The 25,677-nt window shown below is 38.5% G+C and overlaps 2 protein-coding genes across 6 annotated transcripts in view; both read right to left on the bottom strand.

Annotated features, from left to right (window-relative positions):
- Positions 1–25,677, bottom strand: part of Dyb (Dystrobrevin) — a 131,433-nt gene that overhangs the window by 102,793 nt on the left and 2,963 nt on the right. The window lies entirely within an intron of this gene.
- The window catches only part of LOC135701317 (uncharacterized), a 29,691-nt gene continuing 17,421 nt past the window's right edge, over positions 13,408–25,677 (bottom strand). Inside the window, exon 7 of the mRNA XM_065222076.1 lies at positions 13,408–13,476. Coding sequence (XP_065078148.1) covers positions 13,408–13,476 — 69 coding nt within the window. The remainder of the gene's footprint in view (positions 13,477–25,677) is intronic.

Here is a 25,677-nt window from a genome sequence, read left to right as displayed (position 1 = left end):
TTTTGGGAGGCTAATCAGAACCTGATTTGAAACCGTTTGAGCACTGTGGAGCGAAAATTTCAAATTTTGCATCAGTCTACTGCTGCATATATGTGAAAAATAGTCCCGACTGAATGATTAATTGATTAAAGGTTGTTTTTATGGGGTTGGTGTTAAGAGAAGGGATGACATTCTAGGAGTCCATTAGTACGAATGGTCGCAAATGAACATGATGGTTCGTTCTAACATGCTACAAAATTCTCAAAATTATCAATTAGTAAACTCAGTTTTCCCATAACACAACAATTCAAACATTCCCACTCTCCGTACTTTTCTGAATTGCTTTATCGTATTTATAACATTCCACACCCACAAAGCACAAACAGGAACGCGTTTTTCTGATGCTTATCCAATCCACATTTCTCAAGCTTCACCTTCGAAAATACACAACAAACATTCCGACAGACTCCGCCGACATCCCAGGCCGAACGACCTTCCTGATAGCATACCCAAACAAGACCCAAACAGCCGACACCCACTCGATGAATGCGAAGGAGAGCAGCTTTCTCCATGCCCATCCCAATCCGTCAAAGTCCGTCGGTAGCCCGCGCAACACGTGACGCTATATGTAGTTGGCTAGCTGCCAGGCGAAAGATCGAGTGGGTGGCGGGATCACGAGGCATCACCTTTTTCTCCAAACTCATAACTTCGAGGGAAAAATGAACAAGAACAGCTGCAAACGCCCACCGAAAGCGTGGAAAGTCTCACGGCGACGAATACGACGTCGTGGGGACATCTTCTTCCGTTGCTTTCACACCGGTGGTGGCGGAGCTTGATTCTCATACATAAATTCATAAACCCTGTTCAAAACATGACGACGACGACGACGACGACGACGGTGGTGGTAGATGGGGTGCTGTTCAAGATCAACAACATCTTCTCATCAGCATATTCGATAGGTGTCTCTCCCAACCGTGTGTAAGAAGAGTGATTACGATTATTCCTCGAAATCCTTTTGTTTGCTCATTTTGCATTGGGTCACATTCCATCCGATGTTCCAATGGCATCACACGTCAATTTATCGAAATTGATAGCGCGCTCAAGCAAACAAACACCATCATCTGATAGATGTGGGGCATGAGGGCAAACGTAAGTCAGAACGTGGAGAAAGCGAATGAACCGCGAATTACATCAGCTGCTGGGAGAACCACCTATCGTTCACACCACGAAAAATGGCCGATTTCGGTAGGCTGAGCACGTCGTAAGAATGTCGGATGGCTGCCCGGTGAAAATGGCTCTCAAAATCGACCTGACTGAAGCTAGACGAAGAGGCACGCAGCGGGCAAGATGGATCGAACAGGTGGAAGGCTGCTTGCGGAATGGAGACGACTTTTATGCACAGGAAAGGACAAACAGGCCTTAGCCTTAACGGTAAGGTAAGAGACACATTTAACCCTCCGTTACTCGCGCTGTTGTACTTTGTACAACACACATGAGTTTTCCATTGCCATTTTTTTGCTGAGTTACCAATCGATCTGAAACCAACGAGTGTTCCTCAAAAACTTGTTTTGATCTAAACAAGCTAAACTATTGTTCACCAGCCAAAAGACCTCGACTTCCTGAACAATTTTGTTGCAGACAGTAACTTTCTATCTGATTAGGATCTCGAGATATAGCATATGCGAGAAGTGTACATCTATACTAACGCCACGTGGTGAGAAAATTCTTAATTACTGTTTACCATTAAAAAAGACTTTGACCTCCTGAACAACTTTGTCGCAGACAGTAACTTTATATCTGGTCAGGATCCACATGCGAGAATTTAACGTGTATTCTAGCGCTACGTAGTGAGAAAATTTTGAACTACTGTCCACTAGCGAAATCTACCTGATCAGAGACTCGAGATATTTTACATGCGAAAATTTCGCGTGTATACTAACGCCACGTAGTGTGAAAATTCTGAACTATTGTGCACCAAGCAATAGACATGCACCTCATGATCAACTTTTTCGAAAACAGTAATTTTTTACCTGTTCAGAATCTCGAGCTTAGCATACGCGAGAATTGCCATGTGGTGAAAAATTTCTAGGCTACTGTCCACCAGCCAAAAAGTCTTGACCCCCTGAACAAGTTTGCCGAAAACAGTAACTTTCTATCTTCTCAGGATCTCGAGCTATTGTATATGCGAGAATTGCATGTGTAAACTAGCACCGAGTAGGGAGAAAATTCTGAACAACTGTCCACCAACGAAAAGATCTGGACTTCCTGAAAAATTTTGCCAAAGACATTTACTCTTTATCTGGTCAGGATCTACTGATGTTTCACATGCGAGAACTTAACATGTATACGAGCACTACCCAGTGAGAAGATTCTGAACTACTGTTAATCAGCAAAAAGGCTATAATCTCCTGAACAGCTTTGCCTTAGACAGTAACTTTCTATCTGGTCAGGATCTCGAGAGATTTTATATAAGAAATTCACGTTTATACTAGCGCCGTGTAGTTAGAAAATTCTGAACTACTGTCCACCAGTCAAAAATACTTGACACCCTGAACAAGTTTGCCGAAGACAGTAACTTCTATCTGCTCAGGATCTCGAGCTATTGTATATGCGAAAATTGCACGTATATACTGGCGCCACGTAGTGAGAATTGTCTGAAAGGATCTTGACTTCCTGAAAAACTTTGCCCAAGACAGTAACTTTTTATATGGTAAGGATCTAGAGATATTTTCTATATGCGAGAATTTTACATGTATACTAGCGCCACGAAGTGAGAAAACCCTGAACTACTGTCCACCAACGAAAAGGCCTTCACCTTCTGAACAACTTTGTCGACGACAGTAACATGTATTCTAGCGCTACTTAGTGAGAAAATTCTGAACTACTCTCCACCAGCGAAAAGATTATGATCTCTAGAACAACTTTGCCGAAGACAGTAACTTTCTATCTGGTCAGGATCTCGAGATTTTCCATGTTGTAACCAATTAAGTCAAATCCCACGTAGTACGGACACCGTTTACGCGGTTTCCATTCACATTTTCTCTATTATCCTCAGTTTTTGGGGATTAACTGTGATAAAAGTTTAACTTTTTTAGTTAAAAACAAGTTTTGTTTCATATCGATTGGTAGCTTAGCTGCAAAATGGCAATGGAAAACTCACACTGTTGTACAAAGTGCAACGCGCGAGTACTCGTTTTACAAAAGTCGGCGCGAGTAAGCTTTCATTCACTATTTTATGCCAAATATATCATATAAATATAATATAATTCCACGCCAAATTTGCATAACATTTTTTTAATCTAGACCACCATTAAAAATCTAGAGGTAATTTCTCCAATGTAAACGGAACTGCTTTGAGGTTCTCCGATCTTCCCTGAAGTTATCGAAACATCTCTAAAGTTTGTGCAGTTCTCATGAAGCTAGTTTTACTGTCCTGAAATTAATTGAATTGTCCTTAAAATGTTTAAGCTTCCGTGAACTTCTGAACTTATGTGAAGACCTCAATAATTTTCTTAAAATGTAAGTTCATGAATGTTCCGGAAGTTCTCGGATCTTCCCATTCAGTTTATGAAGTTCTTGAAATGTTTCTGAAGATGTCTGTATTTCTGATTTATGTTCATAATTCCCTGACGCTTCAGGAATTCTTGGAATATTCCATAATTTCATGGATCTCCTTGAAAGTCACTGCAAATTCCATTAAGTTGACGCGACTGTTCTGAAGTTATCTGATCGTCATTGAAGTACTCAAGACTTCACTTTAAATTTCCTAGAAGTTCTCTGGAATTTCTAGAAGATATCGGTGCTTACTATCTCGCTTTTTTAAATTAATGAATCATTGTTGATGTTCTCTAATGAATGTAAATGTTCTTGAAATTTCCATCATACACCCTTAAAATGCTCACATTTTCTGGATGTTCCGGATGTTCATTTATTTTTTAATGCGCTGCATAAATTCTCCCGGAGCTTTGCTGAAGTTTTCGGAAATTCCCTGCGTTTCTCGAAACATCTGTAAGGTTTCTGCAATTTCCTTGAAATTATTTGAACTGCCTTTTGATTCCCTGATATGTCTTGATTTTTTTGGAGCTTCCCTGAAGCTCTCAAAGCTATTGAAGATCTCGTTTTTGCTCTGAAATAAATGAAGTTCTTAAACACCTTTAAGTTTCCCGGGACTTCTGCGATGTTCCTGAAATATTACTGAAGTTTTCTTAAATTTTCTAAAGGTCTCTGTACTTCCCAGAAATTTTCGGATCGCCTTAAGGGTTCTCGGTTTTCATTTCAGCGAGGAACCATCCTGATTTTTTTTCTAAAATCTTTAAATAGATTTTTAAACTGCTCCAAAACCATGAACTGAAGTTACGTGAACTGTGCTTAAGATCTCTGAAAATTCCCCAAAGAACTCTAGCTTTTCTGAGGTACTTAGAACTTCTCATAAGTTTTCACAAGTTGTAACTCTACTGTCTGTATCCCGGTAAAAAGGCTCAGTAGCAAGAAACCTCTCGAGCTGTGTCTCAAGGTCGGCTTACTACTGGGTAATCTGGAGGGGCTTCGCGATCTTAACGTGCAGTACTGTCACCTGACTAAAAGCTATGGAAAGTTTAAATGACACAGTAATCAAAGGGTGTATACTATTATTTATTAATAAAAACTATAGCAGGTGTGGATTGGATTTCTAATAGTTCTATTGAATTTTATGGATGTACAGTGGGTTTTTGGGGGTTTGACGTACCGGTACTGAACTGCTGCCGTTGATTCTGCTCTGCCGAAGACTACTCTGCCGATGTGCGAGCGCTCGCCGATGATCCTACTTACGACGAGCTTGACGTCGGGCGAATCAAGCCTGACAGGGTGGTGATGTTGGAACAACAGATCGACTTAACTCGATGGCGATCTGCGGTCTCCTGGCGTCTACCCTCGTTGACGAGAATCACCAGAGTCCAGGCAAGGCCGGAGTGACTCTGCTGAGAGGGGTCCTCTTTAGCGTTTAGAGCCGCCTTGGTCCGAGGAATGCGACGATTTTGACCTTGCAATGCCAAATCGAAATGATGTCCTTTATTGTTAGGATTAATAGCCACTAAGGACCAATAATCCGACTCGTGTGCTTCCTGACCGACTTAGTCGGTTGGTTCACAAAATGGCGTTGTACCGAATGGTACCACAAAAAGGTCCTGTGAGGGCAACGGGGTTTATTTTAATTAATTATCGTACTAGTCTACGGTCATTCGATTAATGTTAGCTATCCGTAATTAATTAGCCAAGCCGTATTACCTGATTGAACAAATAGGTACTCCCGCGATTCACCACTCACTTTTATTACTTTGAGGACACTTGGTTTTAACGGTCCGAAGCACACGAACGCCAGATACTGATTAAGGAATGGCGGTTTTCCTTCGCGCTTTTCCCATCCCATTGCTCTTCTCGTGAGACGTTATTTTCCACCCATTTTGAATTCGTAGTTTCGCCCGAATGTTGTTGTACCCACTGGTAGTATACTCATACCCACTGTACTGTTGTACGGTTTTATATAATTTTCAAATTTAAAAACAATTAATCCTACTAACAAATTAACATTTTTTTACAACGACTACTAACCCTACTAATCCAAATAACTTTAAGAGACGTGACGGTACATTTAACAACTATGCACAAATTAAAAATCTAACGTATTTTGTAACAAACGGTTACAAAGTTCTCTATATTTTTGAAGTTCTCTTGCCATCGGTGAACTTCTCTGAAATATTTAAAACTTCTTAAAAGTTCCTGCAGTTTTTCGGAACCTAATAGAACCGCTTTGAGGTTCTTAAAGTTTCCAGTAAGTTCCCCATATTTTCAGGATGATAACTTCTCTTAAGTTCAAGCAGTTTTTTTTTATGAAGCTTCATTGAAATTCTCAGCATTTCCATTCATTCAGTTCCTACAATTGTTGTGAAGTTAATGGGACTTCACTAAATATATCTAATCTTTCATAAAGTTAATTACAAACTTGAAATAATTAATTAATTTTTTCCCTTAAATCTGTCGATTTGAAAATTTGGAATGACTTGAACTTGTGCATGGAATACGAGTGAGTGTTAAAGTTTAACAATTAAATTCAGCCATTTCATTGCAAAACGATATAGTGGTTGTCAGAATTTCGTGAAAATTGGTAGTTTGGTCTTTTTCGCAAAATATTAGACCCGTTTTTTTTTTTATTTTGTCATTAGGGTGACATTTCCATGTTAGGGTGGTCCAAATAATTGTTTTTTTTTTAGAAATTCATAACTTTATGCGACTAGACTACCATGCGTCTTCATTGATTTATAGCGACCGGTCACATTATTTATACTTATACATGGTACATGATTTACGCAAATAGCTGTCTTATTATAAACCTGAAAATTATAATTTCAACCTTTTTTTTCAGTGTGGGAATGATATTTTCTAATGAAAGTCTATATAATTTTCTAAATTTTGGAAAGATCAAGGCCGTTCGATTAACTTTAAAAAAAATTCAGGATCTTTACACATGTTCTAATAACAATGTTTAAAAAAACTTCAAGGAAGTTGAGAGTATCGTGAACATTAGGAAAATTACGGAATTTTTAGTGTAGTTTTAAGAATTTCCGTAAAATTTTGGAAATGTTTTTGTTAGTTCCATTAGCATCATAAACATAGTTGAGAAGTTCTGAGAATTTCATGAAAAATTCAAGGAAGTTCTGAAAACTTCATGATCGCCCAGAGCTACAGGGAAGTTTTAAGATCCTTAATATTAGGTTCCGATAGTTTCAGGACAGTTACATAGATTTCAGGAAAATGTCAAAAACTGTTCAATTAAATTCAGAAAAATTGCAGGGAGTTTATATAAGATGTCAAAATTACAATTGCGTTTAATGATCTTAAGAGAAGTTTTGTGAACTTTTGGGCTGTTCTGAGAACTTCAAAACAATTACTTGTATATCAGATAAATTGTGGGAACTTCAGGAAAGTTCTGAGAGCTTAAGATGGATTACGATAATTTGGTTACGAGTAGTGGTTAGCATTTATGCGTTAAGGTGACTACAGTGCCTTCCCGTTTTTGGCAACACATGCTTTTTGTATTCTTTATTTTCTAGAAAATTCATCGAACGCTTCATTTCATTCTTGAGGGATTAGAAATGCTTAGTATATTATGAAAAACTGTACAGAAAGCATTAGCACAAATTTGGGGAAATAAATTGTAAATGAGGTCGTGTTACCAAAACGAATATAATCGAATATTTAAAGTCAGTTCTATTATATTAAAAAATAGCTAGACATTTTTAAGAAATTCCAAATATTAAAGATATTGCTCAGAATAGTAAAAAAAAAACATAAGAAACTTCGCAGAAGCTCCGATAAATTCAAGAAAGGACAGACAGCTTCGGGAGATCTTCAAGGCAGTTTGATTAATTTCAGAAACATCCTCAGAACAATAACCAGAACTTCAGGGAAGTTCCAAGAACTTAAGGAAAGATTAGTGATCTTCAAGGTGGTCTAGAAATAAATGAAAAAAAAAAAAAAGAATTTCTGGGAAGTCTCAGAAACAGAATGCGGGATATTAAGGTAAGATCTACATGGTGATTCAGAATAGCTGTCACTTTTAAAAATGGTTAAAACGATTAAACGCTTGCATGATTTTTTATATCAGTATATTTCAGATATACTACATAACGTTCAACTTAGCATACTTTAATTCAAATCTCTCTCCCTTTACCTTTAATTACCCGCCACATTTGTTACGAAAATGAACCACAGCTGGCACGCACGTTTTAGTTCCAGCACTTTTGGTTTCCTGGCGATGCGTCTAACCTCTAATATTGAACGGATTGCCCACGCATGGTTCCTTTTTACCTCTAGAATGATGCAAAAAATAAATGTTTCACGTCCATGGCTGCTAGAAATCAAAAACGAATGAAATTTTAAATCCTACTATCAATTCAAGCAGATATTTGTACACACTTTAAAACAAAAATACATATGTTCAAGTACTTATTATACCCGCTGAGAATTGCATATTTGTGAAATCGGTGACAGTTATTCTGAATCACCCTGTAAGAAATAAAATACAATTTTGGGACCTTCAGGGGCACTTCCAAAATTTCAAGACAGTTCGATTAGCTTCAAGCAAACTGCAGAAACTTTTTAGAAGATTTAAGAACTTCAAGAAAGAAAAGAAAACTTCAGATAAGTCCAAAAAAATCAAGGATTTATAGAAATTCCAAGAACGTAAGCAAGCATAATTATTTCAGGACAGCTTCAGCTTTTGGCTGTTCCAGGAGTTTCACCACTTCTTGAAGTTTCGGAAATGTTTGAAGTGTGGAAAGTTCCCTTAGTCGCAGCACGGCAAAAAGGATCTGGATTTTTGTTTTTCATAAGAGAGCTGCAGAGATTCCGAGAATATATGGAAATCCTTGGAGTTCTAAGAGGGTTAGGTGTGGGTTAAAGTTCTGGAGTTTCGAAAACTGATGGAAATTCCTTGAATTCCAGGAGTTCTTAAAGTTTCGGTTGTTCTCGGAGTTTAGGGACGTTTTAAAATTCGTGAAGTGTTAAGTACAACGAAACAGGGCTCAGTTGACTCCGGTGTTCTAGTTGGTTAGAAAGTCTCCATTCTACTGTTGAACTTCATTCAAACCTTCTCGATCCAAATTTTAATTTACAAGTTAGTCTCGTTTAGTTCAGAGTAGCCACTCGATTTAGGAAATTAAATTCCCGGTTTCTTCTATAAACATTCAAATGCTTGGACAGCATTTGTTTTCGAAGATTACTTTACAAAATAAGTAAGATTATGTGGGGCCAATTCTTTACATTCTTTAAATTTGACCATGACCTCAGATTTAAAAAAAATCATGGCTCTTGAATTTGGAATTTGTTTTTAGGATTCTGAAGGGTAGAGAATTATGATGAAAATAACGAATGAAGTGTAAGCATTGGCGTATCTAATGGGGATGTCTAGGGGGTCAGGTCTCCTCCAGAATGATCTAGGCTCTCTAGATAATTTTTTGAAGCTTAATATAATTTAAAAAGTCGGTATTAGAAGCACTGAACAAATCCTGAAGGAAGGGGGGGGGGGGGTTCCGGATTTTCGAAGCACCCTAGGCACCTCCATTTGCTTTAGCTGCGCCAATGTTGTTGATGATAGTTGTAGAGGAAATCTAGGGATAATACTAACGGAACTCTGGAGAGAATTCAAATGGAATTTAACTAGAAATTTAATGTGATTTTGAGATAGGGGAATTTACGTATTCTCGGCAACCTAAGCAGCGACCTTCTTTCTATAGCCCTTTTCTCTAAGGAACGCACACATTTGCAGTATTGGTTTGTTTACAATCTTTTGCTGCCAGCTGCTCTAACAATTTCAGTCGAAAGAATTGTCAAAAACTGTTTTGAAACGCTTTTACAAAGCTCTAATCTTCTCTAGTGAGAGCGAGTATTGTCGGCAACCAGTTTTTCTTCGGTAACCGTTCCATTTGAACTGCATGTAAATCTGCTGTTCTATTATCGGCAACTCGAAATCAGCTACAATTTATAGTGCGTGTGTTTCATTTCAAGAAAATCTTGCTAGATTCCTTTTTCTCAGTGGTAAAAATATAGTCAAATTGAAGCTGAAAGCATAAAGAATCGTTTGCATGCATTCAGCGAAGTGTTTTCGCAAGAAAATCCAGTGAAAATAGTGTTTCAATTTGGGTTGCCGAAAATAGTCTGGCATGCCGAAGCCGTCATTTCCCCTACTTGTATCTCATCAAAATTATAAAGGGAAGTTAAGGTGAGTTTCATGGTAGTTCTCAAGAGGCTATTCCGAGAATTATGATTCGCAACTCGAAAATCCCTATGGCAAACCTGACTAGAAACCTGAAATAACGGCTAATGACTAACTACGGCAGAAAATCTCATAAATATTGATCAATCAATCAATCAATGGGGCATTTTAAGGAGAGCTTTGAATATGGATAGTCATTCCATGGTAATCTAATTCTTAAAATAACTAAAAAGAAATCTTTGCAGAATTTCATGCTAGTTTGAAGATAGCTTCAAGAGAATTCCTAAAAGAATTTATAAGATTTCAAGGAGTTTCCGGGAGGGTTTGGAAAGACATTTTGAGCATAATTCCAAAGAAACTATGAGTAGTGCTCCAAGCAGGGCTGGCAAATGTCATTTTCAATGAAAGATTTCACGCTATATTTACAGAGATACTTCTGTCACTATCATTGGATGAGAAAACGGTGATAGAGATTTTCTTCAAAATACCTCATCGAATTTTCTGTCATGATATAACGTGACAGTGTTGTGATCATCGTAATTACTAGCTCATTTAATGCTATTATAGTTACTTGTACGGAGGAAATCTTAATAATATTTTCACTCTACCGATTACACACGGTTGTTTGCTTAAATTCATCTAAATCATTTCTAACTGCACTGATGTCAAAACCGCATAAGAATTAATCTCACGAGTGCTTGATCATTGAAAAATGACAAGAAAGCTAATGATAGGTTGTTTCGTCTCGTGATAGCGAAATGACCTGTTTTCTCATCGTCACATGACAGTCGTGATTTTTACCAGCTCTGGCTCCAAGAGAATCTAAAAAAAAATCGAAATTAATACTAAGGAGAGTATTCCAAGAGATCCTATTAACGGTATTTTGAGAAGAATTCTGTGGTGAAATCCATGGAAATTTGGAAAGAGTACATTTTCTTATTCTAAATGGCATATCCAAAGATTTGCGAGGAATATTCCAGGCGAATTCCAAATAAAAAAAAATAAGTATTAGCGAGAATCATTAAGAATGCGAAGATAAATTAAGAATGAATTTCAAGAGATTTCTGGGAGGAATTCCTAAACAGTATTATGCACAGAATTACGAGACTGTAATGGTTAAAATTTCTAGGGAATACCGTACAGAAACATAAGAATATTGAGGGAAATCCTGAGTAAGTAAAAGTAGTTCTGAAAACTTTTTGGAATGATCCTCATAAATCCTTAACATTGTATTTGCAAAAATATCCAAAGAGTTCTTTAATAACAATGAATCATATCGTCAGACCATTTTGCATAGAGATGGCGTAATAAAAATCTCCACATATAAATTGAGATAAGTGAGAATAATTGGCTTTCAATGCATATTCAGGTCAATAAAAAGTGAACGATAACCTAAATAAATCAGTCAGAGACTATGTCGTTCAATTTTTTTCCCAGGATATTATTGTTGAACAAGCTACAACTACCAGTCCCAACAGAGCCAATGTGATTTCCCTTTCACAGACTACAAAATATAGTACCATGCTCTGAAATTTATGCAATTAGATTTCCCATCCAGGCGAGCATCCAGGGGCGGAGCTTGGCAAGTATTTTTGTCGTCGAATACGTAAAAAGGAAGGAAAATTAACTCAGAATCATGGTAACATAATTAACTAAATAAATGCCACCATTGAAACCTTTTTAAGATTCGGTGCACAGAAATTCAAGAGCCAGGATTGACAATTCTTAAGATTCTGAAACTTCGATTGAGAACAAATTTCAATATCCTGGTCTTAGAAAACTGTTTGAGATTATGGAGCTAGAACTTTTAGAAAAGTGTAAAAGTAAGGAATATGAGAAAAATCTTCTATGAACGTGCGTTCAATATCCCAGAATTGGAAAAAAAAATTCTAAAATTTGCGACATGAAAAGATTTCTAAGGTTCTAAAATAATCAATTCAAAATGCCAGATTCTGGGACATTACTATTGTTTTATTTCGGACTTAATTTTTGTTATCCTGGAATATGGAAAAGAAAATCAACCATTCAGGTTGTCAAAATAATATCCTGTTACTCCAAAAGGCACAAATCCGTGATTTTGGTTTAAGCACATGACTTAAAAAAAAAACTACAAGGGACAGCCCTATGGGGTTGTCCGCAATGGTGACGTAGGACTGAGTGGTCTTATATAATAAATCTTATTTGTTAACTGTAGCAGGAGCTTTTGTTTTGTGTAGGAATAGGAATTTGAGCGGGGTTCTCTTTGTATATACTCTTTAGTATGATGCGCTTGACATAGATGGCCCACAGAAACTCACGAAGAGCTATTGATTCCGATCAATAGCGGTGCGGCTATGGATGCTCAAGTGGGCTGCAGTTTGCTGCTTGCAAGCAGCCTTTCGTTGTGTACTACAGAACACGCGCTGAAAGTACTGCTACTGCTGCTGATGATGCCGACGACCTGACACCACCACACACGGTGATTGGAACTAAATCCGATCAGCGGTTGAGGCCATCTTTAAGAGCTAGCTGCTTGCGGGGAGCCTCTCGTTGTGTACTGGAGAACACCACCACTCACCACGCGGTGATTGAATAAACACCGTTTGGTGAGACCGGATGGAATTCAACTTTGAAATCTGTGTTAGGGAAATTGCTTTTCGTAGGCAATCCGTGATAATATTAATTATCATAGCAACAGTTGTACATGCGTGCAATTTTCAATAGTGACATTTTGAAAAATGATAATGTCTTAAATTGATGAAAAGATGCGTCGAAATATTTCTGATCGATTGGTGATAAAATTATTGCAATTGGTCCAGGGGCAGCTGAGTTATCAACGTTCCAAATCTTTCATCATTTTGCTACATGTTCCATTTTCGGTTTTCACAAGGTGTACCCCCATATAGAAATCACAGACGTAGTCCTACGTCAAAAGAACTATAATACTCTCAAACATAATCGAATTTGATGAAACATGTTTGAACGTATGTAGATATCCCAAAAAAACACATATTTCATTCAAAGCAGTCCCATCATTACGCATCACGTCGCAGCTAATGGCATTTTTAGATATTCAAATCGCGTACCGAGTTCTCCCGGGTACAGAGCAGCTACCCATTCTCCTGTTTTGCGCTATCTGCCACCTGCGGAAGCACGGTGTGAAATTTCACTCGACGTGGTGCTGCAAGTTTAATTCTCACATACCTACCTGCCTTGCCAACCAACCAACCAACCATCAACGGCATCGGATTAGCTTGACTATGGCTGCGTCGGGGTCGTCGTCGTCGTCGTCGTTGTCGAGTCAAAGCAAGAGTAAACTTAAAATTGCACCCGTCATCATCATTAGCAGCACATCAGTGCTAAAGCAATTGTGTGTGCCTCAGTGCAGTTTGCACGTGCTAATCATACATATATTGTTTTCTGTTTTTTTGTTGTTGAGAAAATAAGGGCAGTAACCGTCACTGCTCAATTCTCCGTGCTTGGGAAAATCGACGGAATTTTACCAGTTGAACCTCATTTTAGTTTAATCGTCCTCCGTTTTTTAGGGTACGAGTGTTCTTAATGGCTGCGTTCATCACCTTTGCTGCGCCAGCCAAAGAACAATAGTTTGCTTTTAACTCTCCACTTTCACATCGCATGTGGCTTTTAGTACTATCGGGAGAGCGCCTGATGTAGATTGCCAAGGTACACATAAATTCTCACAAATATACCACCATTTCGGTAATGTTTCGCACCTTCTGACAATACCAGATGTCGAAGGTTGTGGTCTGCAATGCGGTGAACAAAATTTAATGATTTTCTTATCGTCATTTAAGAACCACATTTTCGTATATGATTTTGAAAGAAATATTGGTAAGCCCAGATGGGATTAATTTTTGGTTAAATTTCTTTGGATAATCGACATTTTTCACTTTCGCACAAGTTGAGACCATTAAGTCGTATATGCACTTTCTGTTCACAATGAGCAACATTCACACCTCCATCAATCTTAGTTAAATTTAAAAAATACACCCCATCGAATGACGTGCCAGTCTCACAGGATCCTTTCAACGGATCCATTCAACGTTGCTCTTTCATCATAAAACTGCCTTCGTCCCTCTCAACGATGGAGAGTTTTCCTTGGAAAAACCACACACTCGTAACGGTCATTAACAGAGACAGCGAGCGCTGCGCTGACTGACGGTGCTTGGAAATGGTTTAATGAAATCTTTTCCATCATAAAAGAACTTTTTTTTTACCAGTGTAGCCGTTCTATCCTATCGTCGTGAATATAGATACTCATGTGAAAGAAGTGCGGATATGTAACGAATTTTGCATTTCCATGCGATTAGACAGTTCGTGTGGATACTTCAGCTGAAATCCGCACATCTATTACATGAGTATTTATAGTTGTGACTAGCAGACCGTCAGTCTGCCGGCGGGACGGATATCCACAAGCTATTCCCTGTGAGCTCCGCGAGAATGGAAAACGGAAGGGCCGTGCCCTTTAAACTATTGTAGATTGTGGGTGGTAGGTGGTAGTCGTTGCGTTTGACTGCTTCCGATATTCGGTTGATGCGCCAAATCGAACCCAGCCGCCATCAGAGTTACAGCTCATTAAACATCGTACTCGAAAGCCTGTAAACCATAGTTGTCCAAAACATGGAAAATTTGGTTGAAATTCAATAGCTTCGACGACAGGTTTTTTCGGCAAAGTATATAATTATGATGTAGAAGAACTGGCAAACTCTATTGTGTTGAAAGATTTTATTCTAGTAAGACAACACCTCGAGCAGAAACATTGGAAAGGAAAATTTTAGGAAATAAATTTCACAGCCTACCGATGGAATGCAATTTAAGGACAAGATTGACGGAATCCTTCTAGAATTCGCGTTTTAGTTATTATTAGGGTGGATCAAAATATCGAGTCCCATTGAATCTCGAAGGGGGCTACGACGGCAAGGTGATAGTTTTCCCGGTTTGATTAAAACAACTAAGTTTAATGAAAAATAATTAAACTTCATTTTTAAAATCTTACTCCTAAAAAATAAACATTGTAGGCACTGATGCTATCCATTACACTAAGCATTAGAAATTAGAATCAGTTTCAATCAAAGCGCTTCATACATATTTCTTTGGCCAATTTTCACCAAGCAGCCAGAATCAACTTTAAAAATGCTAACTGTGACGTCAATAGTGGTCATTTACATGCTTGTTGAACTTTCCACCCCTGCTCGGTCGATACCAACTGTTAGCGGAAAATCCTTTGTACACACTGCAATGTAGTTTGCATGCTCTTTCCGACTTTTGATGCTTTGAAAAAAAAAACTCACCCCCACCCACTCAGGCGCATTGCATTGCTGAAAAGTTTGCCACTTTCCTTCGAGACAATGCATCCATTTGTTCCCCGGACGGCACGGGGTGAATGTTGGCACAAGGGGACCGCGAAAGGGCGCGACGGTAGAATGTTGACTTTGCCACCTTGTCGTCATCGTCAACCATCATACAGTGCTGCACTTTGCAGAACGTCCTGATGTATGCAGTCAGTATGCCACTCGAAGTTCGCGCACTCGGCGAAGACTCGCAGCTCAGAGAAGATGCCATCACACCGCCACTGAAGGGATGTCACTCGTTTGTTATCCTTTCATTTCACGACGAGGTTCGTCTGGGCTCTGCTGAGATGTGTAGGTGCATATGGATGATGGGAAAGTGCTTCGTCACCGTGTGCTATATGATCATCAGACAAATTGAATGCTACACGTGCCAAACGGAGCGAGCGTGCTTTGGGGTACAAATTTCCGAACAAGGGACCGCGTTGTTCGTTGTCGTTTTAGAAATATTAGTCTTTTATGGTAATTTGAATGGCGTAGCTCTGTTCTGTTATAATCGGAGAAGTGTGCTACCGTTTGCAACAACAACAACAACAACAACAACAACAGCAACAATTACAGTCACAGAATTCACTACCTGCTAGAATTGTAATTATGCTTTCATCTCGAACGATGTTAGGAAGCTAATTAAAGTTGTGTGATCGTATTCATAATGAAATTTTCAGAATCGAATTAACGCCATCTTCTTTACATTGGTAATTTCCACTGCAGTGAATCGATTGATCATAACAATTTGTAAGCACACTAGTCGATTCTCTCAGGATGGCTCAAGGAATGAGATTTGAGAATGATTTTCCAAACAATGCTCACATTTATTAAACGCAATCACCTGCATATTACATAGGTTCCTTCACTGCCATTACATTCACATGATGGTAAATTAAATAATCCGAATTATTCGTTAATGCTTCCAGCTGAACGGGATTCGCATTCAGTGCTTTCACAAATTTGTCAATTTCGCCCTTTGTGCGTTTCACACTTCCATTGAATAAGTTGAATTTGATCGTTTGCTTTATTTCAACGGACATCTACGTTTTTTACACGCTACACGCAATGAAACACAGCGTGATTAAAACCGAGAGATAAAACCACTGCCGTGCACAGGGTGGGGCAATTGCCTCGTCTTTTATAAATAAGATTTTGATCTCCATATTTACAAAATTAAGATATAAAATAACTTGATTTCTTGAAAACTTCATTGGAAGTTATGAAGAGCATTGAGTGGGTTGGTTTATTTCCTTTAAATTCCGTTATAATTGCTTATCTTTTGACAGCAATAAGCAATTATAACGGAATTTAAAGGAAATAAACCAACCCACTCATAGCTCTTCATAAAGGGATTCCGTTAAGAGGTTCGACAAATGTAAAGGATTGATTTGAAGGTTAAGTAACTTTATTTCATAAAATTAGGGCACTGAAAACTTTTTATTGCGTCATTGCAGTTGAGATGGTGCCTGAAAATTGAACCACAAAGGTGCATGAAGGGACAAACTTCAATGACATTTTTTTAGTCAAAGCTTAAATGAAATTTTTAAGGTTGAAAAAATTCACCTTTGTGATGGTAAATCGAAGAAAAAGCTTTTTATTGAATATTTCTGGTGTAAAAATATCATCAAGGTGGTGCATGGAGGGACCAATCAAAATGAAATTTGGAAAAATTTAATAACGCTAAAAATTTGGAGGTGCACATTTAACTGATCATTTCTGGTAGAAAGTTCGCTACACTGTGGTGAATGTAGAAGCAAGGTTTATTCATTTTTCTGATCGCATAATTTGCATCGTTCTGATGAATGCAAGCTTCATTGCAAATTTATGGTGGAAAATTGCACCACAAAGGTGCATGGTGAAACAAACTTCCCTGAAAATGTTTGGTGCACCGTTCTGGTGAACGGAGGAGCATTAGAGTGATGCAAATTTTGAAATTTTCGCTCCACAATACTTAAACGATTCCAAATCGGATCCTGACTAACCTCTCAAAATTTGAACCCATTTGGTGAGAAACTGAGATGGCACAAACCATTTGAAGTTTGTATGGGAATTACTATGGTAAAACCAAGATTTTTGTTCATGTCCATCTAATAATTCACCATATCGGTCTGCTTCAAAAACTTTCAACTGTACTTGTAGGAAATTTTCCCAGCTACATTTTTGCTCAATACCACATTTTTATTAAATGCAAGGATCGAAAGTTATCAATGGTTCAATGCGCTGATGTCTTATGATCATGCTCAATCAACTGCTCAGCAGGCAACATTGGTGTTTCTGGGGCATTGAAAAGAACACAAAAATCATGGCTACTATGTCACATTGCAAAATACTGTGTTGCCTACAGAGCAGCTGCTTGGTCATGTCATAAGTTTACCAATCTCTTAAATAATTAATAACTATTTCCTGTCTTGTTTTACATAGAAACGATCTTCAGTAAAGTTATAGCTGATATTAATTTTCTATAAGAATGGCTATCAAACTGTTTCGCAGCTCAATATGGAAAAAGACTAGAAGGCAATGAACAAAAAGTTGAGATTTCCCATAGTAATTTACAAGTAAACTGCAAATGGCTTGTGCGAAGTATGTTTCTAACCAAATGAGTTGTAACTTTGGGAGGCTAATCAGGACCCGATTTGAAACCATTTAAGCACTGTGGAGCGAAAAAGTCAAATTTTGCATCAGTCTAAGGAGCATGCTTTATTGAAAATTTCTGGTGCAAAATTTGCATCGCTCTGATAAATGAAATGAACGGAAAATTTGCACTGGTCTGGTAAATGAAGACACAAGCTTTATTTAAAATTAAGCTATATTGAAAATTTCTGGTGCAAAATCTGTACCGTTCTGGTTAACGGATGGGCAAGCATTTTGAAAATTTTTTGGTCTTAAGTTTGCATCCTTCTGCTGAATAGAGAAACAAACTTTAATAACAATTTCTGGTATAAAATTTGCAGAGAAAATTCTTCTGAAACTTTAGGGGAATTTCAGTTCCAAGTTGTTCTGAGTAAAAAAAAGTTCTAAAATATTCCGAGAAGAACCCCAAGGATATTGAATTCTTGTGATAGTTCCAAAATATTTCTGGGGAGGATTCTAAAAAAATTCTGCGGATAACTTCTAGTGCATCTTGTAGATAGTTCCAAGATAATTTTGAAAAGAATACCGAGAAAATCAAATTGAGAGTGAAAAGGGATTTTAAGCAAAATTTCAAGCGAATTCCGAGGATAATTTTTAGCTCATTCTGTTCCAAGGTGTTCAGAGAGAAAAATCATGAAGAGTTCTATATATAATTCCAGTGGACTTCTGAGAAGAATCTCAAAAGAGCTTTAGGGAGAATTCTGAAAAAAAAATCCGAGAGGAACCTCAAGGATATTGAATTCTGAGGACAATTCCAAAAGATTTCTGCGTATAATTTCTAGTAAATCCTGCAGATAGTTCCAAGATAATTCCGAAAAGAATATCGATAAAATTAAATATTGAGTGAAATTCCAAAGGGATTTTTAAGAAAATTTCAAGGAAGTACCTATAATTTCTAGCTCATTCCGGGAATATTTTTTTTGAGGAAATTCTTCGGAAACTCTAAGGGAATTTCAGTTCCAAGGTGTTCCGAGTAAAAGTCAAGAAGAGTTCTAAAATTAATTCCAGAGGACTTCTGAAAAGAATTTCAAAAGAGCTCGATGAGTTCTAAAAAATTCGAAAAGAACCTCAAGGAATTCTGAGGATGGACTTTTTCGCAACTGTTTAAAGACAGCTTTTGGATTCCCTAATTGAAAAGTGGGTATTAGTTTGCCATTGAACCTTGGTCTATTGTTGTCTTACTAAAAATTCGTCTAAGAATCTTCTCTGAGAATTTCAAGTCATTTGTTTGGTTAAAAGATACAGCTGTTTATGAACGTTGCAATAACTTAGGGTTTGTCCTTTATATCGTCTTTTAAACGTGCTGAATGTCCGGCATCATTTTCTGTCACCCCGACTGGCGGTACTTTGGGACGGTTCATCATCGACATCGTCGATGGGATTAAATTTTCAATTTCCATTGGCTGTCTGAAAGCAGTTTGCCTTGAAGAAGATTAACAACCACCGGAGCAAAAAATAAATAAAATGAGCTAAATTAAACAGTAGGGAAACAGTGAAACGCACTTTGGAGTACTTCCCATCCCCAGATTAAATGTACCATAGAAAAAAATTGCCCCTACTTAACAAGATTCCTGTGCACGCTAGTGGATAAAACTGCTGCTACCACCTTCCTTCGCCAACAGTTGAGAGTGAACTGCACTCATAAAATAAATCACATAACCAGTGGAAAATATCCATGTGAATTTCACATAACTTTCATGTGATCCCATAATTGGAAATTGCACCACTAAATCACATGAACGTTATGTGTCCAATGAAATCTATATGATAATAGAATTTCTAATGCTAGGTGATATTCAGCTAAAAATCATTGTTTTTGTTTTTGGAAAAATTCTATGTGCGTTCCTAATAGAAACTAAGTGAAAACTTTTTTCAGTGTGGACTTGATGAATTAGTGTTGTTTATAATGCTCTAGGATAGGTGGTGCTAGCATGCACATGGACTTCTTACACCTTATTATTAAATTCTCTCTTTACTTGGCGCTATTGTGCATATGGAATTTCCGTACCATATTCTTAATTGAGCACTGCGTGAAAGCTAATGTAAGTCTTCCCGTCCCTTTTCATCGCCACCGAATTTTGACAGTTCTGCATGGTTTGTTTTGGCTCCCGTTCATTGCTATATCTTTTACTCTCAGGGTGAAATGGGTGGTTAGCTTCTGCATGCAGTGCTTTATAGCTCAAAATTCTAGATAAAAATTTCAAAAAGTCCTATCTGCATTGATCGATTATCTTCATTGATTGACTGTCTCTTTAGTAAATAACTTAAATGAAGGGGGAGGTCGTATTACCTTATCGGATAGCTTAGCAGTGGATAACGGATAATTCCAGCCCCCAACATCAACAGATGAATTGGCTCCAATCACACAATAGGTATATTCTCCATGCACATCACAATGTCTTCAATTGTAGTATGTTTCCTTCAGAATTCGAACGGCGAAGTTGTGAATTTCCATAGGCAGGTAAGCAATTTTTAACTCGCGACGGTAATTTAAACATGCCATTAATTTATATCACATCACGGAACATCCATACTAGTTTATTCACTTAACTCTACTGGATTGTAATTTTGAAGCCTACTACATTATACAATACAAGAAACGAATTAAAACCGGCCGTGTTGACAGGGTTGTACAGGTAGGTACACCCTCACCCACCCTGAAATTCGTCGAATTTCGGAAAATAGAAAGCAGATCCTCTTCGACGGAATAGGATGGTGGAAAGGGAAAGGGTTATGATTGTCTGGCTGTTTAACTTGGCTTCGTACGATCATCTTCTTCAGGAAGTGGCAGGATACAAAGCTTTTCGACCGGTCTAGTTAAAAACCCGGTGGCAGTTTCAAAGGTCACAACTCTGACCACACCGTCTCTACCAGAATGGACTTCACTGATCCTTCCCATTCTCCATTTCGTGGGGGGTCGTCTTTTATGACTACCAACTTGCCTACGTCGATTTGAACGGCTAGTTGTAGGGAATTCAGTCGGTTGATCGGCAGTTCTGTTAAGTCAGGCTCGTGGATTGACTGAAGGGATGAGCCGATCAGAAAATGTGCGGGTGTCAGTGGCGCTAGGTCGTTGGGGTCATCGGATAGAGGCGTAAGAGGGCGAGAGTTGAGGCAAGCTTCGACCTGAGTAAGCAGCGTGATGAAGTCCTCTGGGTTTACTGGTGTTTGTCCTACTACTCTTAACAAGTGGTATTTGGTTGTGCGGACAGATGACTCCCACAAGCCTCCAAAGTGAGGCGTGCTCAGTGGAATAAAATGCCACTAAATACCATCCTTGGCGCATTCCTAGGATACAGTGTCATGATGATCGCGACTCTTCAGCAGCTTTAGGAGTTCTTGTAATTTATTGCCTGCGCCGACGAAATTGGTGCCATTGTCGGAGTAAATATTCGTGCATCGGCCTCTCCGTGACACAAATCGTCGAAGGTGAAGGAACCGGTGAAGGAACCGGTCAGTCGATAAATCTGATATCAATTCCGCGATATCAAAACCGCCTTAGTGCACAGGCAAATGAAGCTCGCGACATATACTTTAATTGCGGCGCGTCGAGGAATAGGTCGGAGATAAACTGGACCAAAATAATCAACGCCAGTGGAAGAAAAAGGGCGGGACACGGTGACTCGTGTGGCTGGCAAATCTCCCATGAATTGTTGAACGGTCGACGGCCTCGAACGAAAACATTTCTGGCATTTATGAAATTCTTGACAACGCTTCTACTTCCCAACGGTCAAAATCGAAGTCGAATCACGCTTGCAGGAGTAATTGGGTGAAGGGATGTCGAGCTGGAAGTACAACGGGGCAAGTGACAAGTTTGGGCAAGTGATCCTTGGAAAGAAATGGGTTAAACCAACGTAATGGTGACCTTCTTGAAACCATCTCTCCCCCTTGGAAAGCGCCTTCAACTCCTCGCCGAAAACTTCTTGTTGTACTAGCCAAACAAATGTATCTTCCGATTCCCTTAGTTCAGTTGTGGACAGGAATGTCGAGTTGTTCCTTTCCGAGGATGGTGTTCTAAGCAACTTCATCAGACGCAACCAGTATGCCGTGCGACGAACGAGATCAGTGTACGACGAAAATCTACCAATATACTCGTTGTTGAAATCAGCGAATCTGGAAACCGTTGCTGCCATAACCTCCTACCTCCTCTGCACTTGTTGAAGGAATATTCGGGGATCTAGGCCATTCATCTGAGTTCCTCTCCAGCCAATCAGGGCCTTGCCACCAAAACTTATTTTCAAGGATGTCTTGAGGTGCAATTCCCCCCTGCGCTTCGGTCAGAGAGCGTATGAGAGAGCAGTTGCAGTTTGATCAAAAGTGCTTGAGAAAAATAAGTATATGCGACAGATGGCGGTAGGGTTTACAATGATAAATGTTCAATGTGTTGTGTCTGCTTGTCTGTGATATAAAATTGAGGTAACGTTAGGATAAAATCAAAACATTGAGAAATACAACGCATCACTTTCAGAAATACTTCACTTCGCAACCGATGAACCATTCTGACGACCATATAGTCGCAATATAACTTGTATATTCTTACTTTGATTGAGTATGGTTAGTTGGAGAATCTGATGAAACTGTCACTTCTTGAAACTGATCCCATTCGTATTTCTTTCATTCTCTTTTCGCACACGGAGCGCTCGGTGGACCAGCGACTTTGGACGTGAGCCTCGTCCCAGATCACCATGACAATTCAATGACAGATGGTGGGCATGAAACCGACCATAAAAAGGCGGAATCATGTTAGAATCATATTAGAACCAAGGACGATCTACGGAAGAAACTTGCGACAAGCAGAATATGGTGAGAGCTTTCCAATGATTTAAAAAAAAATATCAAAATTAAACTACATAGGGTAAACGCTCCTATAGTTGCGGTACGTTAGAAGCGTTAGGTTCCTATAGATGTGTATTGATTCTCCATGCACAACTATAGGAACCTAACGCTTCTAACGTACCGCAACTATAGGAGCGTTTCCCCTACCTACATGCCAGGTTTGAAAAAAAATATTTTCGAAACTGGAAGTGTGTATATATAACCAATATACAGTTGATAACGGTGATGCATACATGCGAGGCTTATTGTGAGTGAAAATAGCCTCGGAATGGGCGTGACACTCCAGACATTCTGAAATGGGTTGCTGGATCTGCAATAGAGCTATCACCTTCTAACTCCCGAACTAAAGCTGTCTACAATGACCATAAATGCGACATTGTAGAGAGAGTTCTTCTATAATAACACTGCCGGCCAGTGGGGGTTAGAGGGAATACACACATACATACACACATGTCTTGAGGTGCAATTCCCCGGGAAATCAGGTCTGCTGGATTTTGAGTACCAGGAACATGGAAGCTCCGATAACCTTCAGTGATAGATTGTATTTTAGCCGTCCGGTTGGCAACAACACACGTGGAATCCGTCCAAAAGTAGCAGTTCGCTTCAATCCTGATCGATTCTCGAACTGTTTTGAAAAGTTGCGCTCCCAAAAGCGCTCCACAGAGTTCCAGCCTTGGTCTGACACTTTAATGGTGCAACCTTAGATTTGGATGAAAGAAGTCTTGCAAGATGCAAGATTATTACCTGTTGTGTGTTACGATTGTCATGCTAGATAATTACCTCCTTTATCAAGTTGTGCGACAAAAATAGAACGAAATCTGTTAATACTTAGCTTATTAAAAGAGAAAGTCGATCAAGAGAATAAAATATAATAATATTAATATCAGCCATTCCATAGCAAAACGATATAGTGGTTCTCAGAATTTCGTAAAAAAATGTATTTTTGTTTCTTATCGAAAAATATTAAACTCGTTTTTTTGTCATTAGGGTGACCATTTCCATGTTAGGGTGGTCCAAAAACCGTTTTTTTTTTTCAAAAATGACTTATTTCAAACTTTTGAACCACTGAGCCTATTCCAAAGATCAAAATATCAAATGAAAGGTAATTAACTTTTTAGGAAAAATATAATGATATTAAAAAATCGGAATATTTTTTTTGAAACACATTGATTGTATGGCTTTTATGGATTGTAGACAGAGGCCGCAATATGTTTTGATATTTTTCCTTGAAAATTTAGGCTGTTTTACACAACATTAAAAACAATCAGCGATGTGTTTGTTTTCGTTTTTGAGAAAATATTTTTTAAGTTATCAAGGTTTGGGTTTTTGCTCAATACTCCTATGCGACTAGACTACCTAGACTGTTGATCTTTGACATCGGCCCAGTGGTTCAAAAGTTCAATTTTTTTGAAAAAAGTTATTCTTGAAAAAAATATTTTGGAAATGGTCACCCTAATGACAAAATAAATCAATATGGGTCTAGTATTATGCGATAAGGAGCAAATCTACCAATTTTTACGAAATTTTGAGAACCACTGTATCGTGTTGCTATGGAATGGCTGCATAATAATAATAAAAAAAAAAACAAATACATAGCTTATTAAAAGAGGAAGTCGATCAAGAGGATGCAGATAGGACCTTTTGCTAAGTTCATCTAAATAGTTATTGTGAAAAGATTAGTTTCGCTTTGTCCTATGGGATATGTTCTAGGGTGGTTAAAAATATCGATTTTGTTCCACCAGGCTTAATTGAATCTACATCAGGCCCTGATCACGCTCTCAAAATTTGAGTTTATTTGGATGCAAACTCTTACTGCACTGGTCATTTGAATTGATTGAGCTTGGTGGAGCAAAATCGATATTTTGAACCACTCTAATATGTCTACATACACACTTAATTTTTTTCGCCAAGATTCCAACAGCCGAGTGATTTGTGTTGCTGAGATTCAGTAAAACAATTGCCGAGACTCATTTAACAAATAACATTTCGCTGAGATATCAGCTAACAAACAAATATTTTGCAGAGATATCAGGAAAAGTAAATGCCGAGGTTATCAGCTGTTGGAGATTTTACCGAACTAGATTAAGTGTGTACATATGCAAAATAGTCCCAGAGTGCTGTGCGAGCAGTCAATCACTTCGGACGCGTTCAACAATCGTTCGAAGCCCCGTGCATGATAAAAAAAATGAATGCTCTTACATTTGTTACCTGGTGTAACCTCGATCGCGTGTGATATAGTGATCGGTGGGAGCAGGATCCAACATTTTGTTAACGCACGTGTGGTGCGTTTTAAATAAGAATAGATACCGCGATCACATTCAAACGTGCAGTGTTTGAGCTCTTGAACTTTGCTGACCGGAGTGAATTTCATCTCGTGGCATGGCTAGCACCATGCAGGATGAGGTGTGGCAATCAGGGCTCTACATTTTCGAAGCTCTAAAATGAACTCGAGTTTTGTTTCTCTCATACAAACGTGTTGAACGCTTCATTTCTATAACGCCTAGCCAGACTATCAGCAAGAAATGACAATGAAAAAGAAGCACGCTCAGAAGGAAACGCTGGCTGTGAATCTTCTCGTCGTTGCTTTGCTCATCGCCTTCAATGTTTGTAACGTCGATTTTCTAGTTAAACGAAACCTCATTATGGCTTTCAATCCCCTTTCATGAACACTCTATCACCGCTCTTTCAGTTTGTTTAGAATGCGTTATGTTCCGTTTTCGTTAATTTTTTTTAGATAAATATGTGGATGGAAGATAAATTAAACATATTGCGTGTAATCTTCAAGTGTTTTCACGTGAGAAATGCTTTAAATATGTATTTTCATTTTCCGTCATATACGTCATGAAACCTCTGTTGATGTGTTTCATGAAAGAGAAAACTATCAAAGTCGAGCGCTCTTTTGCTCATCCGTTTCACCGAAGCTTGAAAGGACGACCAATGTAGCGACGGGAGAAAGAGAGACAAGCGATTGAACATTTGTTTGTGCACACCGACTGAGGTTCTAGAATGCTGCGAAGCTGTTCGACTTTAACAGAAAAAGAAAGCCAGCAGTCTCTTCGTCGCATCGATTTGGTTGATTGAAGCTGATATTGTGACGCCCTGGTGGCAATGATTAATTGCATAAGGTCCTAAGTAACATTGATC

This window comes from Ochlerotatus camptorhynchus, unplaced genomic scaffold (assembly GCF_037179485.1).
Source record: "Ochlerotatus camptorhynchus isolate MF236.1 unplaced genomic scaffold, CSIRO-AGI_Acam_v1.1 ptg000156l, whole genome shotgun sequence".
Classification (NCBI taxonomy): domain Eukaryota; kingdom Metazoa; phylum Arthropoda; class Insecta; order Diptera; family Culicidae; genus Ochlerotatus; species Ochlerotatus camptorhynchus.
This window is presented reverse-complemented; position numbering and strand designations above follow the sequence as displayed.